At 35.6% G+C, this 18920-nt stretch overlaps 1 protein-coding gene across 1 annotated transcript; it reads left to right on the top strand.

Moving 5' to 3' along the window:
* The first annotated feature begins 1391 nt into the window (after window positions 1-1391).
* On the top strand, window positions 1392-17999 carry si:ch73-267c23.10 (serine incorporator 1). The gene is made up of 10 exons (XM_056468668.1): window positions 1392-1594; window positions 7949-8110; window positions 9543-9736; window positions 9903-9982; window positions 11604-11741; window positions 12006-12175; window positions 12420-12510; window positions 13989-14190; window positions 14752-14982; window positions 17121-17999. The coding sequence occupies exons 1-10, from the start codon at window positions 1562-1564 to the stop codon at window positions 17257-17259; spliced, it is 1440 nt and encodes a 479-aa protein (XP_056324643.1). The 5' UTR covers window positions 1392-1561; the 3' UTR covers window positions 17260-17999.
* Window positions 18000-18920: the final 921 nt, after the last annotated feature.

Raw genomic sequence — 18920 nt, 5'->3', positions numbered from 1 at the left:
TAACTATGATCCCACTCAATATTAAAGAAAATAGTTTTAGTTTTGTTTTAACGTGTATGTCTTAGTACTGTCTTAGGTTAATAGTGGTCACTTGAATCTTTAAACATATATAAATTGGTATAAACTGATTTATGTGGCTTGATTATGTGCAGTAAATAATGTTTATTGTTTAATGTTTATTTATGTTATGTTTAATGATGATTTATGATGTAAATTGTTTTATTTAATGTTGGTAATGGCGTTTGGTGTTTTTTTATTTTTACCTTTTCAGTACCTGAAATATCTGGAGGAGCTTTTGTTTATTTAATAAACATTTCTGGTTTTAGTAATGTGAAGGAAATATTGTCCTGTGAAAGGTGTATGTATACACACACACACTCACCGGCCACTTTATTAGGTACACCTGTCTAATTTCTCGTTAATGCAAATTTCTAATCAGCCAATCACGTGGCAGCAACTCAGTGCATTTAGGCATGTAGACATGGTCAAGTCGATCTGCTGCAGTTCAAAGCGAGCATCAGAATGGGGAAGAAAGGGGATTTAAGTCACTTTGAATGTGGCATGGTTGTTGGTGTCAGACGGGCTGGTCTGAGTATTTCAGATACTGCTGATCTACTGGGATTTACACGCACAACCATCTCTAGGGTTTACAGAGAATGCTCTGAAAAAGAGGAAATATCCAGTGAGCGGCAGTTCTGTGGGTGCAAATGCCTTGATGATGCTAGAGGTCAGAGGAGAATGGCCAGACTGGTTCCAGCGGATAGTAAGGCAACAGTAACTCAAATAACCACTCGATACAACTGAGGTCTGCAGAAGAGCATCTCTGAACACACAACACGTCCAACTTTGAGGCAATAGGACAATAGAAGATTGGCAAAACGTTGCCTGGTCTGATGAGTCTCGATTTCAATTTGAGAGGAAATATTTAATATAATAGTTTAGAAAATGTTCTGGTCGTGTGCTAACAAAAAAAAGCTACCTATTTGTTTGTGTGATGTGGTTGTGAAAGGAACTGATGAAATTTTAAGTTAAACTAGAAGATTTTGACGAAATAATAAATGAAAAATTATATACATGATTGGGGATAAAAACTCATGACAGCTAATCTGGCTATGACAAAGGTTTAGCTTATGAATATTAACGAGGTCGAGGAGTTCCTTCGTTATCTTTCCTGTGACAACGATGCACTGATTAATGAATATTCATGTGCTAAACATGTATAGTTCTGCTAATTGGCTAGCTTCCATAAACTGTCGCCTTTCCAGCAAACCAGTAACGCCTCTTGGCTAAACGTCACACAGCCTAATTAATATTAACTATGTTTGGTCACGTGACGGCTCTCCCTCCTGTCATTCCTGAACTCAAACACACAGGCGCCTGTTTGGATCGGAACTGATAACCACATCAGTTACTGCCAGCATGATATTTTTCAGGACTATGTATTTATAACCTGCTTTTATTGTTTTAGATATCCTTCTGATTGGACTCAAACTTTACTTTAACAGGAGTTTAGAGGCACCGCGGCTCTTGAAGACCGTTATTTTGTAGTTAACGGTAAATTATGTCTGCTGTGTTGAGGAGCCTGACTCGTTGGGTGAGTATTTTTGTATTTAATAGGCTATATTCTCTTTTTGATAAAGTTGCTAATAAGTATTTGAACCGCATGTGTAGGCTACTGAAAGCAGGACAGGTCAGGAAAATCACCTGTTTCTTACGTACGCTCGTGCTTAACTGGATTAGACATCATTGTTTCCCCTGACAGTCAGTCAGTCAGTCAGCAGCGCGGCGGGTCACTGCAGTTCAGTTCAGCTACTGCGCATGCGCACGTTATTGTGCATATCTAATTTTTAGTTTGTTTTTGTGATTTGTGGGGACATTTTAAAAGTTTTTCTATTGTTTTTATACTATCCAAACTGTATTTTCTATTGTCCTATCCCTACCCTATCTCTAAACCTAAACCTCGCAGAAAACTCATTATGTGTGATTTATAAGCTTTTTGAGAAATGTGGACATCAGCAATGTCCTCATAATTCACCACCTTTTTGTATTACCTGTGTCATCATACCTATGTCGTTATACAGAATAGTGTCCTGATAAGTCACAGATACACCTACACGCGCGCACACACACAGAGTGAATCAGTTCTGATTAGAGTAATGATGTTTCTACTATACAAACTTAATATTCTACACCTCTACCTCTAAACCCAACCCTCACAACAAACAATCTGCATTTTTACATTTACAAATTACTCAATCATGTCTAAATTATAAGCATGTTTACTCATGGGAACCTCAATTTTGGGTTAAGACGAATTTTGAATTATGACATGGTTAAGTACCCACGAGGATATAAAAACAAGTACAGACACACACAGGTTATTTTATTTACAGTATCTCAGACAAATAACTATAGTTAAATACCTAAAAATAGATGAATGTAATCCCTTTACTTTTTTAAATGCAGAAAAGTAATCTGATTACAGTAACTATAGCTACTTTGTAGCTAATTACACCCATTATATACGACACTTGTATAATCTACGGTAAACTGAATTCGTTATCAATGTAAAATAATGCAAGATGCTTAAATGTGATGGGGAACATTTAATTCTGTAACTTATCGTAAACTTTTTAAACCAATAACAGAGTTGACAATGACAGAGTTGACATTTTCCGCCATTTTGTGCTTTAGCTCAAGATGCTAACCTCAAATCTGATCCCACGTGGTATATCTAAAACACAGTTTGTTGTATTTTCATTATATTACTGTTTTAACTAAAGTAAATGAGAAATTCTCTGAAATACCACAGTAACAGACATTTTACGCCATTTTGTGCTTTAGCTCAAGATGCTAACCTCAAATCGGATCCCACATGGTATATCTAAAACACAGTTTGTTGTATTTTCATTATATTAGTGTTTTAAAAGAAGTGAATGAGAAATTTACTGAAACACCACAATAACTGACAAATAATTAATCAGTTGGTGTATTATTAGTACTATTAATGTATCCTAATTATATTGCACAAATAAATGAGAGAAGAATAATGACACACCTCAACGCCTTCCAAAGATTCCCGCCAGAGGAAGTGACATCACTTGGAGCTCTTGCTTTTTCAATCAGTGCTTTACAGATTGTTCTGCCTTTTTATAACCAATAGGGACAGACCCAAAATGTACTTTTTATATAACTGAAATGACAAATAATACAGAAAATAGATTTTTTTTAGTAAACACACAAAAGGGATACAAATTAGACGTCACTATTTTTTGATAACTGAAGCTGAATGTATGATTCAGGAGGCGGAGACTGGCAAAAATAATGTGAGTTTAATCAATTTAATATGTTTTTCATATTTTTTGTATTTACACTGATGTATTTTCTAAAGACGTACACTTTATTAGCCTCCCTGCTGAAAAATCCAGCTTAAACCAGCCTAGGCTGGTTGGCTGGTTTTAGCTGGTCGACCAGCCTGGTTTTAGAGGGGTTTTGGCCACTTCCAGGCTGGTTTCCAGCCATTTCCAGCCTGGTCTTAGCTGGTCAGGCTGGGAAACGACCAGCTTGACCAGCCTAGTCAGGCTGGGAGCCCAGCCTAAACCAGCTATGTCCAGCATAAACCAGGCTGGTCAAGCTGGTTTTAGCTGGATTTAGCTGGTCATTTTCCAGCCTGACCAGCTAAGACCAGGCTGGAAATAGCTGGAAACCAGTCTGGAAATGGCCAAAACCCCTCTAAAACCAGGCTGGTCAACCAGCTAAAGCCAGCCAACCAGCCTAGGCTGGTTTAAGCTGGATTTTTCAGCAAGGCTACTATTATATATACCTAAATAGGCAGATCTATTCTTATATATGTATTTGTTATATATGCAAATCTATTCTTCATATACACAGATCTATTCAAGAGAACGTTCTTGAGATTATTCAACTCGTGTGTAATAGAGATTATCGTTTACATTTAATAACTGAGATTTAATCATTTGGCTGACAATATAATCCAAAGTGTCTCGTATGACAAAAATAGAAGTATTCGAAACAACAAACTAACAAAACTATGTAAATAGCATGCTATTTCCTAGTCTAATTCAGTATAAAATATGTAAATAATATAATTGCTATACATCTGTGTGTGTCTGTGTGTCCATATAGAGCAGGGGTGGGCAAACTCGGTCCTGGAGGGCCGGTGTCCTGCACAGTTTAGCTCCAACTCTTATCAAACACACCTGCTTATAGATAATTAGTGATCTTGGAGACACTGATTAGTAAGTTCAGGTGTGTTTGATTAGAGTTGAAGCTAAACTGTGCAGGACACCGGCCCTCCAGGACCGAGTTTGCCCACCCCTGATATAGAGAGAGAGAGTTTTATACTTATTTAAGTGTATTCATTTATTTAGCTAGTTAGAATGTCAGATTCAGTTTTAAAAGGAAAAACTGAATAAAAAAGGAAAGAAATTGTTTCTGTAAGAAGATCAAAGTCATTAATTGTATGAAAATATAAAGAAAAGAAAATAAAGAATAGGTAAAAGAGACCTTTTTTAATGAACATAGATTATAAAGTCATACAATATGTCAATTTAATATACGTTAATATATACTGTAGCTTTATATATACAGTTGAAGTCAGAATTATTAGCCCCCCTGTATATTTATTCCCCTAACTTCTGCTTAAAGGAAAGAAGATTTGTTCAGCACATTTCTAAACATAATAGTTTTAATAACTCATCTCTGATAACTGATTTATTTTATCTTTACTATGATGACAGTAAATAATATTTGACTAGATATTCTTCAAGACACTAGTATTCAGCCTAAAGTGACATTTAAAGGCTTAACTAGGTTAATTAGGGTAAAGTTAGGGTAATTAGGCAAGTCATTGTATAATGTAGGACTCAAATGGTTTATTGCATGTTCAAAAATTGACGGAGATCTGAGTTGAAAATTAAGAAGTTTTATTTTGAATGCAAGAAGTTAGAGAACAAGTTCTGCGCAGGAGAGGTGTAATATCCATTCAGCTCTCCCCTATTGGGCTCTCCTTCATGCTTTTATACTGTCTTTCACACACTATCTAATCCCAACCCCTATTGACTTACATGGTGTCGTCTTGACAGTTTGACCATTCAGCAACCAGATGTTCCTCTTTCTGGAATCTGTGTATCTTCTCTTGACAGTTGACCTTGACAGTTGACTAGGCAAATGTTTCAGAGCACATACACACAGCTCATACATCTCAGAGCTCTCTGCACTTTCCATACACCCACACCCGATAACAGAATGTGCTGTACTCAACAGCCTGCAGCTCTTCTCTATGCTATGCATATAATATGGCAGTTAACCCTTCAAAAAAAAAAAAAGAAACCCTTTACGTCTGTATTTATTAGTAAATGTTAACAAAGCCTAACAATAAATATACTATCCTTCAATAACAGTGGTTTGTTCTGTAGACCAGTGTTTCCCAACCCTGTTCCTGGAGGCACACCAACAGTACATATGTGTATGTCTCCCTTATCTGACCCGTTCGTGTCAGGTTTTGGGGTCTTTTCTAATGTTCTGCTGAGTTGATTCGGGTGTGTTTGATTAGGGAGAGGTTGAAAATGTGTACTGTTGGTGTGCCTTCAGGAACATGGTTGGGAAACACTGCTTTAGACAATCGAAAAACAAATATTGCTTAAGGGGGCTATTAATATTGACTTTAAAATGGTTTTAAATAAATTAAAAAACTGCTTTTATTCTAGCTGAAATAAAGTAAATAAGACTTTCACCACAAGAAAAAATATTATAGGAAATACTGTAAGAATTTCCTCGCTCTGTTAAATGTCATTTGGGAAAAATGTAAAAAAGAAATAAAAATTCACAGGAAAGCGAATAAGTTTGACTTTATCTGTGTGTCCATAACACCGAGCACATGGCTGAGCTGCTCCGCTGGTCACATGACCGCTCAAGGTGACAGTAGTATTAAGTTGTTTACAGCAGACTGAGCTCAGATCAGATCTCACTGTAAATCCAAGAGTCTAATTCATAAACAGCTTCTTCACCTCCTGCTGCTCTCGTAGACACAATCTTCATATCTCTGAGAACACTAGAACCCATCAATAATACTTCCTGCATGTGAGAATTCATCATGTAAAGCTCATTTCTATCTCTTTTGGTATCTACATAGCATCTTCTAAATGATTTCAGTGACCTTATTCAACAGATGTCACTTTCATAAAACCCTATTAAAATGATAGATGTCACTCTCATTACTGTAACCCTATTAAATGAATGATAACTGTCACTATCATTACTGTAACCCTATTATAGCGAGAGCTGCCACTGTCATAATTATAACCATAACCCTATTATAATGAGAGCTGTCAGTGTTATAACTGTAACCCTGTTTGATGTCTGTCAGTGTAATTTAACAACCTCCAATCACAGAGCTCAATAATGCTGAACGTTCAGTCATATTTGAATAGTATAATAGTGCCAGGATTAACATGTATCCACTAATGATTTACATATTTAAATCAGCCATATAACACTGGTTTAATATAACTAGCGAATATAAACTTAATGAATTCAAAATCTTGTAGCATGACTTTACTCTGAACGATTGGGGATGTCTTACATCAGTTATTATTACAGTTTATTATTACAGAATATTACAGTTTTGTAATATTCATGTTATGCAAAAATGCTCAATTTTCATAACCATCACTCAAATTAAGCTAATAAGAATATATAAAGCTTAATCGCACTTTCAAAATAAAAGTTTATATTTATGTAATACATGTGTTTACTGTTTGTATTTATTATATAAAAATATACACATACATTTACATATATATTTATATAAAATTTGTAATATACATTTCAAATATTATTAGTGCTGGGCACGATTAGCCACATGCAAAATAAAGTGTGTTTTGACATAATATATGTGTGTCTATTTTATATATTTATTATGTAAATGTGAGACACACACGCATACATAGAAACAAAACTATTTTGTGACATAGATATTTAAATTTATATATAATTTTATCATATAAACATATATTTAATATTTAAATATAAAATGAAAAAACTCTACGAACAAAATATACACATAAAATATATTAATAATAAATATAAAACACATAATAAATATAAATAGTTTCTCAAATAGATGCATGCATTTATATATTTATATATATATATATATATATATATATATATATATATATATATATATATATATATATATATATATATATATATATGAATAATTCAAATGCATAGCTCACAAAAACCTATGTAAACACAAACTTTTATTTTGTATGTGATTAATGTTGTTCGATAATATATTAAAAAAGGACAGAAGGAATTTGAATTTTGTAACGTTTTTAATGTTTAAATCTGCTGCTAAGCTAAAGCATAAACATCTGTAGCTCCGCCCTCTTTTGAAAAGAGCACATTTGAATTTAAAGCGACAGTCATCAAAACGGTAGAATTACGATCCATGCCTAAAAGGGTCAGTTTCAGAGAGTTATTTGTGTGGTATTTTGAGCTGAAACTTCACACACTCTAGGGCAGGGGTGTCCAAACCCGGTCCTGGAGGGCCGGTGTTGTGCATATTTTAGTTCCAACCCCAGTTAAACACACCTCAACCAGGTAATCAAGCTCTTTCTAGGTATACTAGAAACATTCAGGGAGGTGTGTTGAAGGAAGTTTGAGCTAAACTATGCAGGACACTGACCCTCTAGGACCGAGTTTGGACACCCCTATACTAGAAACTTCCTGGCAAGTGTGTTGAAGTGAGTTGGAGCTAAACTCAGCAGGACACCGGCCCTCCAGGACCAAGTTTGGACACCCCTGCTCTAGGGACATCAGAGACTTATTTTACATCTTGTTAAAAGGCGCATAACAGTTCCCTATCAAATTCAAACTAAAACTGTTGTATTTTATATTAATGATTTTATTTTCTCTGAAGGTTTCCTGTCTCTGCAGCTGTGCATCATGTCTGAGGTGCAGATGTTGTCCTCACATCAGGAACTCGATCGTAACCCGAATCATGTACGCCTTCATCCTCCTGCTCGGCACCATCATCGCCTGTGTGATGCTGTCGCCTGGTATTGAACAACAACTCAAAAGAGTAAGCGCGGGTTTTAATGAAACATTAGCGGGGATTGAAATAATCCCATACTTCCAGTAATGTGCGTCAAGAAGCTGACAAACGTTTTGTTAATCAAGCGCTCAACAGGATTAGCATGCTGAGTGGAATAAAATTGTATGAATGAATTCCTAGGCATTGGAAAGATGTTTTAGACATTTAATAATAAATAACACAATAATGAAAACACTGACACACACATTTTAGATGAACACTTTGCTTGGAAAAACTAGTTACGATGATTTGAAAAAACTAGGTTTAAACTTAAGGTCATGTAGAAAGAATGAATTAGCACGTTTAGCATTGCTAGTATGAATGATCAAGTTACTAGCATGAATCACAAATCTGTAGCATATTTTACCATGTATTACCATTACCAACCAAACACATTTCTAGCATTTTTAACAAATCTTTTATCTGTTTAGCATATTGCTAACATGTTTTAATATTGTTGCCAGCTCAACCCCAGATTAACATGTTTCTAACATTTAACATACTTTAACATTTTGCTTAATTATACTTCCAGTAGCGATCAACAAGATCTTCAGGCTCAGTGTAATAAAGTTGGGTAACTTAATTCCTAGCCATCGAAAAGAAATACGCAGAGAACCGACAAATGTTTAAGACATTTAGAAATTAGTAACACACAAATGAAAACATGGTGATACGCACATTTTGGATAAAACTTTGTTTGGGAAAAGACAAGTTATGTTAACTTGAAAAAACTAAGTTAAAACTTAAAGTCAAGTAGAAAGAAAGAATGAAGTAGCTTGTTTAGCATTGCTAGCATGAATGATCAAGTTACTAGTATGAATCACATATCTGTAGCACATTTTACCATTGACCACCCTCATGAATTAGCATAATGCTAGCACATTTCTTGCATGTTTAACACATATTTAATTTGTTTAGCATATTGCTAACATGTTTTAAAATCGTTACCAGCTCAACCCCAAATTAACAAGTTTGTAGCATTTAACATGCACGTAGCATTTTGCTTAATTATGTTTCTACCATTAATTATGTTTCCAACATGTTCCCTGCATGTTGATAACACACTACTTGGACTAATAACCTGTGTAACATGTTGCTAATATAACTTTTTGCTAACATGTATAATTTTCTGCAAGCTTGCTTTTACACTTTGCTAGCGTGTTTCTACCATTTCTAACACGTCTCTCTCATTAATTAAACCATTTTAACAATTTCCTAGCATGTCATTAGCATGTTTCTAGTATATTTTTAGCATGTAGGTAACACATTTCAAGCATGATGTAGCATATGGCTAGCTTTTTAGCATATCTGAAGTATGGTTAGCACATTGCTAGTATGCATTAGCATGTTAAACCCTCTAGCCAACATATAACATATTACAACATAAAAGGTTTTAATCATTTGGTTCGTTCGTTCTCAGATCCCTGGGTTTTGTACTGGTGGAGCAGGCTCTGGTTTTCCAGGAATTGAGGCCAATGTGCAGTGTGAGATGTTTGTTGGCTATAAGGCCGTGTATCGGGTCTGCTGCGGCATGAGTCTGTTCTTTCTCACCTTCTCTCTGTTCATGATCCGTGTGAAGAACAGCCGAGACCCCAGAGCTGCCATCCATAATGGGTTAGTTCATTCAAATGTGGAGTATTTTATGCTCAATTTACTTTATTCTAAAACTCCTTCTAGATCAGTGGCAGCTGGGGTAAACAAATTAATTATTTAAGTCAAATCATCATTATTATTTGAAGCGAGGGATCCTTACCTGGTGACTTGCACTGTATTTCATCAGGTTCTGGTGTTTCAAGATTGCAGTCATGATTTCTGTCACTGCTGGTGCCTTTTATATTCCAGATGAGCCTTTTACCAGAAGTAAGTATTCAACATTTTAATTATAGAATTGTAGATTTTATGGATGCACTCATAGTTTTGGCTGATAACTGTATATATGGAAGCCGATAATTAAAACCAAATCACATTCAAATGCAGCGGGTAATGGGTTTTATCTGAAATAATTCAACCAGCAAGTTTGTTTTTAGATTTATCAGCCAATACTGATAAGTTTACTTAAAGAGCCGATACTGATAGGTCTGCTTATTTATCAGCCGATACCTACAGTCTGCTTATATATTTATCAGCCGAAACCGATATGTCCGCTCATGCATTTATCAGTCCATATCAATATGTCCACTTATACATTCATCAGCCGATACCAATATGTCTGCTTATTCATTTATCAGCCGATACCGATATGTCTGCTTATATATTTATCAGCCGATACCGATATGTCTGCTTATTCATTCATCAGCCGATACCGATATGTCTGCTTATATATTTATCAGCCGATACCGATATGTCTGCTTATTCATTCATCAGCCGATACCGATATGTCTGTTTATATATTTATCAGCCGATACTGATATGTCTGCTTATTCATTTATCAGCCGAAACCGATATATCCACTCATGCATTTATCAGTCCATATCAATATGTCCACTTATACATTCATCAGCCGATACCGATATGTCTGCTTATATATTTTATCAGCTGATACCGATATGTCTGCTTATTCATTTATCAGCCGATACCGATATGTCTGCTTACATATTTTTCAGCTAATATTGATAAGTCTACTAATAAATTTATCAACCGATACCAATATGTCTGCTTTTTCATTTATCAGCCGATACCGATATGTCTGCTTATTCATTCATCAGCTGATATTGATAAGTCTATTTATATATTTTTCTGTCGATACCGATTTGTCTACATACTTATACATTTATCAGCCAATACCGACAGTCTGCTTATACATTTATCAGCCTATACCGATATGTCCACTCATATATTTATCAGCCTATACCGATATGTCTACTCATTTATATATCAGCCGATACGATTTGTCTGCTTATACATTTTTTCAGTCGATATCGATAAGTCTATCTACTTATACAATTATCAGCCTAAATATCTACTTATACATTTTTTACCTGACACGAAAGTCTGCTTATACATTTATCAGCCAATACCGATATATTTATTTATATATACGATATGTCCACTCATACATTTATCAACCTATAATAATATGTATACTCAAATTTATCAGTCGATACCGATATATCTGCTTATTCATTTATCACCCAATACCGATATGTCCACATTTAACAGGCTATAACAATATGTATGCTCATACATTTATCAGCAGATACCAATATGTCTACTCATCCATTTATCAGCTTATACAATATGTCTGCTCACACATTTATCAGCCAATAATTATATGTCCACTCATACATTCATCAGCCGATACCGATTTGTCTGCTTATTTATTTATCAGCCGATACTAAGTCCATTCATAAATTCATCAGCCGATACGTCTGCTTATACATTTATTTTCCGCTACCTATTTGTTTAATTGTTTTTTAAATACATATTAGTCATTTATATGCATCACCCCTAAGTTGCATGTTGATTTCTGTCTTTTCTTTAGTGTGGTTTATTGTTGGATCCGGCGGAGCATTTTGCTTTATTCTGATTCAGCTGGTTTTACTTATCGACTTCGCCCACTCGTGGAATGAATCCTGGGTGGATAAAATGGAAAAAGAAAATGAAAAGAGGTGGTATATAGGTGAGAGCTTCACACGTGTAGAACTATAAAATGCCACAGATTTTTATTCTGTATTGCACAATTATATCTCCTTTTGTTTATATATATATGTGTGTTTATATATGAGTGTTTATATAGAAGTGTTTATTTAATAAACTGAGTGCAAACCATTTTTGTTATATAAGAACATTTGGTAATAGCACCAAATCTGGAAGAGGGATTTGATTTGATATGATTGAATATATAATTTATTATAATTTGCATATTATGTCTTCTTCCTCCTAGCTTTAGTGTTGGTAACAGGACTGAACTATATTCTGGCCTTCTCGGCTGCGCTTCTCTGCTTCAACATCTACACTCAGTCGGAGGGATGTGTGCTTAACAAGTTCTTCATCTGCTTTAACATGTTATTATGCGTTACAGCATCTGCTCTATCTGTGCTGCCCACAATACAGGTATGTACTGTAAAAAATAAGCATGTTTAGGATTTAGCAGTTTATACTGGCAAAATGATTATAATTGACATGTTTTTCAGTTTATAAACATTCTAGTAGATGTTTTTGGATACGTTGGAAGTTTTATTTTTAACTCAATGTGTGACTTTTTTCAGAAAACAAAACTTTAAAATCAAAAAATTAAAAGTTTCTTGATTTAAGAATGTTTAGATATTTTCTATATTTTGCATTGTATGTTTTTTAGGAACACCAGCCCAGATCTGGTCTTCTACAGTCGTCCATCATGACTTTGTACACCATGTATCTTACCTGGTCAGCCATGACCAATGAACCAGGTTAGCAGCTTCACAAGGGTATTTTATCAATTCAATCTTTCTGTGTAATCATAAAATGTTATAAAAGCTCTAAAAAAATTATAATAGCTGTAAAATACTGCTACTGGAGCATCCCAATCAAATACTACAATAAGATCACAATACAATAAGAAAACAGCATCTACCTCAGTATGAATAGAAGGTAAAACTTGACAAAAAGAGGCTTTATAGGTTAGTTGGTTGAGTTTGTTTGTTGGTTGGTTAGTTTGTTTATTTGTTGGTTCATTGGTTTGTTTGTTGGTTTCATCAGTGTTTGGTTGGTTTAATTTATTCCTTAAACTCAAAATGGAGAGGTGTTAGCCTTCACTTTTAGCTGTGATGTTTAAATGTAGATTTCAATCTTTTGTTTTATATATAAATATTTTGGGGGGTTTTTCACCTTTTATTGGAAAAAACAGTAGAGAGAATTAATAGGAAAGCATGGGGAGCAGAGAGAAGGGAAGGGTCGGCATAGGACCGCGAGGTGGGAATCGAACTCGGGTCACCGTGAGCACTGGAGCGCATGTGTCGACGGATTAACCACTACACCACTGGCGCCGACGAAGATTTCAATCTTTGATTAATTATTTGGTTGATTGATAGGTTGGTTTGTTTGCTGTTTTATTTGTTGGTTGGTTTGTTTACTTTACTTTATTCACTATTATTTAAAATGGAGAGGTGTTAGCCTTCTCTTTTAGCTGTGATGTTTACATGTAGAGTTGGTTGGTTTGTTTGTTGGTTCGTTTTTTTTTGTTTGTTGGTTCATTTGTTTGTTGGTTCATTGGTTACTTTGTTGTTTGGTTTGCTTTATTATACTCAAAATGGAGAAGTGTTTACCCTCTCTTTGAGCTGTGATGTTTACATGTAGATTTCAATCATTGATTGATTGATTGATTGATTGATTGATTGATTGATTAATGGGTTGAAAGATTGGTTGGTTAAAAGGTTGATTGGTTTATTTGTTCGTTGGTTGGTTTGTTTACTTAAATTTTTTCATTATATTCAAAATAAAGAGGTGTTTGCTTTCTCTTTAAGCTGTGATGTTTACATGTGGATTTGGCTGGTTGTTTGGTTGGTTCATTGGTTGGTTGGTTTGTTTACTTTGGTTGGTTGGTTGTTTCATTGGTTTGGTTAGCTTGTTTATTTTGTTTTATTGGTTGTTTCTTTGGTTTGGTTGGTTCATTTGTTGGTTGGTTAGTTTGTTTACTTTAGTTGGTTGGTTGGTTAGTTTGTTTACTTTGGTTGGTTGGTTGTTTCATTGGTTTGGTTAGTTGTTTGGTTGGTTGGTTTGTTTACTTTGGTTGGTTGGTTGTTTCATTGGTTTGGTTAGCTTGTTTATTTTGATTGGTTGGTTGTTTCTTTGGTTCATTTGTCCGTTCTTTCATCGTTTCATTCAAACTTGTCTTAATTTCTAACGTATGTGAAGACCTCTGAGTTTTAAAAGTTTTGTGTTTCTCCAGACCGCACATGTAACCCGAGTCTGCTCAGCATCATCCAACAGATCACATCCACCACCGTTGCTCCGCTGGAGATCGAGAACCAGACAGCCGTCATCATCATAGACTTGGAGGAGACGGTGCCGACAGCCCCGTATCTGCGCTGGTGGGATGCACAAAGCATCGTCGGCCTGGCCATTTTTGTTCTCTGCATTTTGTACTCTAGGTACTTTTTTCTGTATATCTACAGTTATCTGTGAGCTCAGAAAACCATATATCAGGAGTTTAGACTGACAGGACTTTAAAAAACATGTATATTTGTTGTATGTTTGCATATTGTTGATGGAGTAACCAAAGCACAAGCTGTAAAGGCTCCGCCCTCTTCTGGAAAAAGGGGGCTCATTTGCATTTAAAGAGATGCACAAGAAATGTTTTTTGCTTCCACCCAAAAGATTCTTCACATCTTGTAAACCATGTAATAGTCTCCCTTTAAAATATCTGAGGGTTTGGAACAACACAAGCATGAAAAAAGGATGGGCTTTTAACCTATATATTTTTATAGGACAGTGGAGACAGGAAAGCAGGAAAGACTAGAAAAGGACCTTGAGTTGGGGCTTGAACTCGGGTCACCATGAACACCTAAGTGTCGACGCACTAACCACTAGGCTATTGACCCTTTAATGCTTTTTAATAAAACAACAAGAATTCCAGATGGACTATATTATTAAGGCTGTAAAGTCTACGCCATAAAGAGACTCTTATGTTTGTTTGTATTTTCTCTTGGCAGCATTCGCTCTTCCAATACCAGTCAAGTGAATAAACTAACCTTAGCGGCTAAAGACGCCACCGTTCTGGATGAAAGCGCCGCAAGAAGTGCTGAGACGGCAGAAGAAAACACCACAGCACATAACGTGGAGGATAATGAGAGAGAGACGGTTCAGTACAGCTACGCTTTCTTCCACTTCATGCTGTTCCTGGCGTCTCTTTACATCATGATGACCCTCACCAACTGGTACAGGTGAGTGACCACACAAATCTCGAAAATATTGGAAACAACTGTGGTATTTTTTCTGCAATATACAGCTGAAGTCAGAATTATTTCCCCCCTTTCATATTTTTTTTTCCTAATTTCTGTTTAACAGAGATTTTCAACACATTTCTAAATATAATAGTTTTAATAACTCATTTCTAATAACTGATTTCTTTAATCTTTGACATGATGACAGTAAATAATATTAGACTAGATATTGTTCAAGACACTAGTATTCAGCTTAAAGTGACATTTAAAGGCTTTACTAGGGTAATTAGGGTAAAGTTAGGGTAATTAGGCAAGTCATTGTATAACAGGGGTTTGTTTTGTGGACAATCCAAAACAATTATTTCTTAACAGAGCTAATAATATTGACCTATTGAAATGGTTTTAAAATAAATTAAAAGCTGCTTTTATTCTAGCCGAAATAAAACAAATAAGACTTTCACCAGAAGAAAAAATATTATAAGAAATACTGTGGAAAATTCCTTGCTCTGTTCAACATCATTTGGGAAATATCTGAAAAATAAATCAAAAATTCACAGGAGGGCGAATCATTTTGACTTCGACAGCATATTGAGTATCATTTGACCAGATGAAATGAACAGCTCTTTTTGTAAATAATTCATCATTTTAGGTTGATCAGGCTGATTTTGGTGTGGAGCGCATCTGTGTAAAATGTAATAAACCAACCCTAAAGCTTTGATAAATACAGTAGAACAAAGTTACAAATGAAATCAATGCTTCATGCTTTCCTGTATAATAATATGTCAATGTAAAATAACCCTGTATCAACTTCATTGTGTAAATACTGTTCATTATGGCCTTAATTTTTCCTAAATTTACAACAATAGTGGTTTCCTGTGCTTGAGTGATTTAAACGGCCTTGAAAATGGTCAGAATTGCACATTTCCATTTGACACTTATACAATTATACAGTGAGGGAAAATAAGTATTGAACACGTCAGAATTTTTCAGCAATATTAAATACATTTGAGTAGTTCAGCTCTTTCTCCTTGTGTCATTTCACTGTTATTACACAGAACTCATTTTCCAGAGTTGTTTTGTTTGGGTTTTCCTTAAAATCTGCTTCAATCCCATGTCAACAGCTCCTTTAGAAATATTATCCACATGACGTGTTCAATACTTATTTTTTCCACTGTATGTTTACATCTCAGTTCTAGACTTGATCGCTTCACCACTGAGACTTTTATTCTGCACAACTGTGAGATGCAAACTCCAAAAAAAGAAACCTTCACTTTCTATATGCCACAAACAAGCTTCAGTCCTACTTTATATTAGGTGGCCTTAACTAATATGTACTTACACTGAAATTGTGTAAATACATGTATTTACTATGTACTTATGCTTGATTAAATACCTGTATGTAATTACATCTGTAATTACATTTGTAAATACACTGTTGACCATCCCTTACACCTTAACCCACCCTTAAACCTAGCCATACCACAAAACCTGTCCCTAACCCAACCCCTATCCTGACTCAAGAGCACCACAAGTGTTCTCAAATACATTATGAACACAGTAAGTACGTTGTATTTATTTTTTGATGCAAGTACATCGTAGTTAAGGACACCTTACCTCCTAGGGCTTGAGTGTCCACATACGTGCACAGCACATTTTAGCTGGCTAATTTAAGTGGCTATTTAAAATACTCTGAATGTTTTCTATTTTGTTACAGACACACAGTCTCATCCTGCAACTGTTTCGCAGCATATTAAATGTCCCAAACCCTATTTTTAACTATCCAAAATGGAAATAAAATGTTGTTTTTACTCTCTGATAGTCAAAGCAAGTTTAAAATGTCTTAAATATGCATTAAAGACATTCAGGAAAAGGTGTTTTATGTAAATTCAGGACCACGTGTCCACATATATGGACATTATTTTCTCTAAAAGTACATCATATCAAAAGATGATACTTAGGTTTTATTCTAATCAGGTTCTAATAAGCCCAAATAGCAAAGAGAAATAAAAAATGCATGTAAAAAACAGCTTAAGTATAAAGTGGGACCCAAGCTTCCATTAAAACTGAAATACATCAGCAGACATGAGTTCAGTAGCAGGTTTAAGACCTTTTTTTTATTTATTTGATTGTGAACGCAGTCCTGACGCAGACTACAACGCCATGAGGAGTAAGTGGCCTGCGGTGTGGGTCAAGATCTCCTCCAGCTGGGTCTGTCTAAGTTTATACACATGGAGTCTGATCGCTCCCATGATCCTCCCCAACAGAGACTTCACGTGACCTCAGGACTTTGAGCGCAAGATTTATTCAGGCTTCATTTATAGACGTTTCCTTTTGTGTTTTATGTGCAATCTAGGACATGTTTGTTTCTGAATACTCGTCACTTTTTTTCCCAATGTGTGTATGAATTTGGATTATCTTGCCTGCTGACTTCAGCGTGTGATTGGGATCTTCTCTGTGCCATCGGTAGAAATGTTTGTGGATTTTATATTTTAAGGCATACACTGCATAAAAAATGTGATAAAATGTCACACGTGGCTAAGTGGTTAGCACTGAAGCCTCACAGCAAGAAGGTCGCTGCATGGTTCGAGTCCCAGCTGGGTCAGTTGGCATTTCTGTGTGGAGTTTGCATGTTCTCCCCATGTTGGTGTGGGTTTCCTCCGGGTGCTCCGGTTTCCCCCACAGTCCAAACACTTGCGCTATAGGGGAATTAAATAAAACTAAATTGGCTGTAGTGAATGAGTGTGTGAATGACTGTTTCCCAGTACTGGGTTGCAGCTGGAAGGGCATCCGCTGTGTAAAACATATGCTAGATAAGTTAAGTTGGCGGTTCATTCCGCTGTGGCGACCTCTGATGAATAAATGGACTAATCTGAAGGAAAATGAATGAATGCATGATCAAGTAAACCTCTATATGTATTAATACACAAAACGTTTAAAGAAATGGCTCCATATTTCACACATATAATTCAATTGTATTGATAAATGTGAGCTGGGTTAGCTGAAAATTAAAATGAATTTATCTGCAAAATATATCTGAATGAGAAAAACACAATTATTGATTATTGATATTATAATTGATTTATGGAGAGCTGTTGAATTTATTTACAGTATTTAAGACAAGTATATAAAAAGCACCAGTAATTAAATGAACCATAATCCCTAAATGGACTTTTTCCAGCTATTTAATTACTGATAATTATAATTTACTGTGACTAATTACTTTGTAACGTATTACACTCAACAGTTTTGAATAATCATGCAGCATCTTTGTAAACGCATGAACATTTTTATATATTATGTAAAATATTAGTATGTAGTGTTTATATCAATGTATTACATTTAGATTAAATTTGTGACGAATTTCATTGTATATTAATGTTAGTTTTTCATGGTTAAGAATTGCAGAGCTTTAGATTTTTATGCAACCCAGGCTCATTCTGAGAACGTAGTCCTGGGGACGTTTCTGGAGACCGCGAAATACGTAGCCGGGGGTACGTACGGCTGCATTTCATTTTTTTAAGCGAACGCTGCGGGGCGGTGTGACGCCGTTCCCTTCGGCGCTTGCCGGCCGGCCGCTCGCCTCCGTGTGGAGGGCTTTCCCGCTGTAACCAGTTTGTCCGGTTAGCTCTTCGTGTACTCTGGCGGACTCGAGGCGCAGAGAGGGGCTGACCATGACGACGACGACCGGGTTTGAGTCTGGGGAAGAGCAGTTCCAGAAATCAGGTAAGAAAACAAAAACAAAATCCAAAAAATAAAGCGAACAAGTTCGTCACAGGGTGAGAATGTGGTCAAAATCCAAAAACGTGGTAAAAATCAGTCGAGGGCTTTTCTTTTTCTGGACGGCTTTTGTGAATTGTCGTTGGTTGGGTTTAAGGGACGGAGGAGGGTGGGTCAGCCGATTGGCCGGTCGCACGGTCAATCATTCTGTCATCCAGGCG

This window comes from Danio aesculapii, chromosome 11 (assembly GCF_903798145.1).
Source record: "Danio aesculapii chromosome 11, fDanAes4.1, whole genome shotgun sequence".
Lineage (NCBI taxonomy): Eukaryota > Metazoa > Chordata > Actinopteri > Cypriniformes > Danionidae > Danio > Danio aesculapii.
This window is presented reverse-complemented; position numbering and strand designations above follow the sequence as displayed.

What these genes read in the sequence shown, in the direction of transcription:
- si:ch73-267c23.10 (XM_056468668.1), top strand. Translation starts at nt 1,562, where the DNA reads ATGTCTGCTGTGTTGAGGAGCCTGACTCGTTGG. An exon ending in TGAGGAGCCTGACTCGTTGG is followed by an intron (nt 1,595 to 7,948) that starts GTGAGTATTTTT and finishes TTTTCTCTGAAG; the next exon opens with GTTTCCTGTCTCTGCAGCTG. An exon ending in CTGTGCTGCCCACAATACAG is followed by an intron (nt 12,176 to 12,419) that starts GTATGTACTGTA and finishes TATGTTTTTTAG; the next exon opens with GAACACCAGCCCAGATCTGG.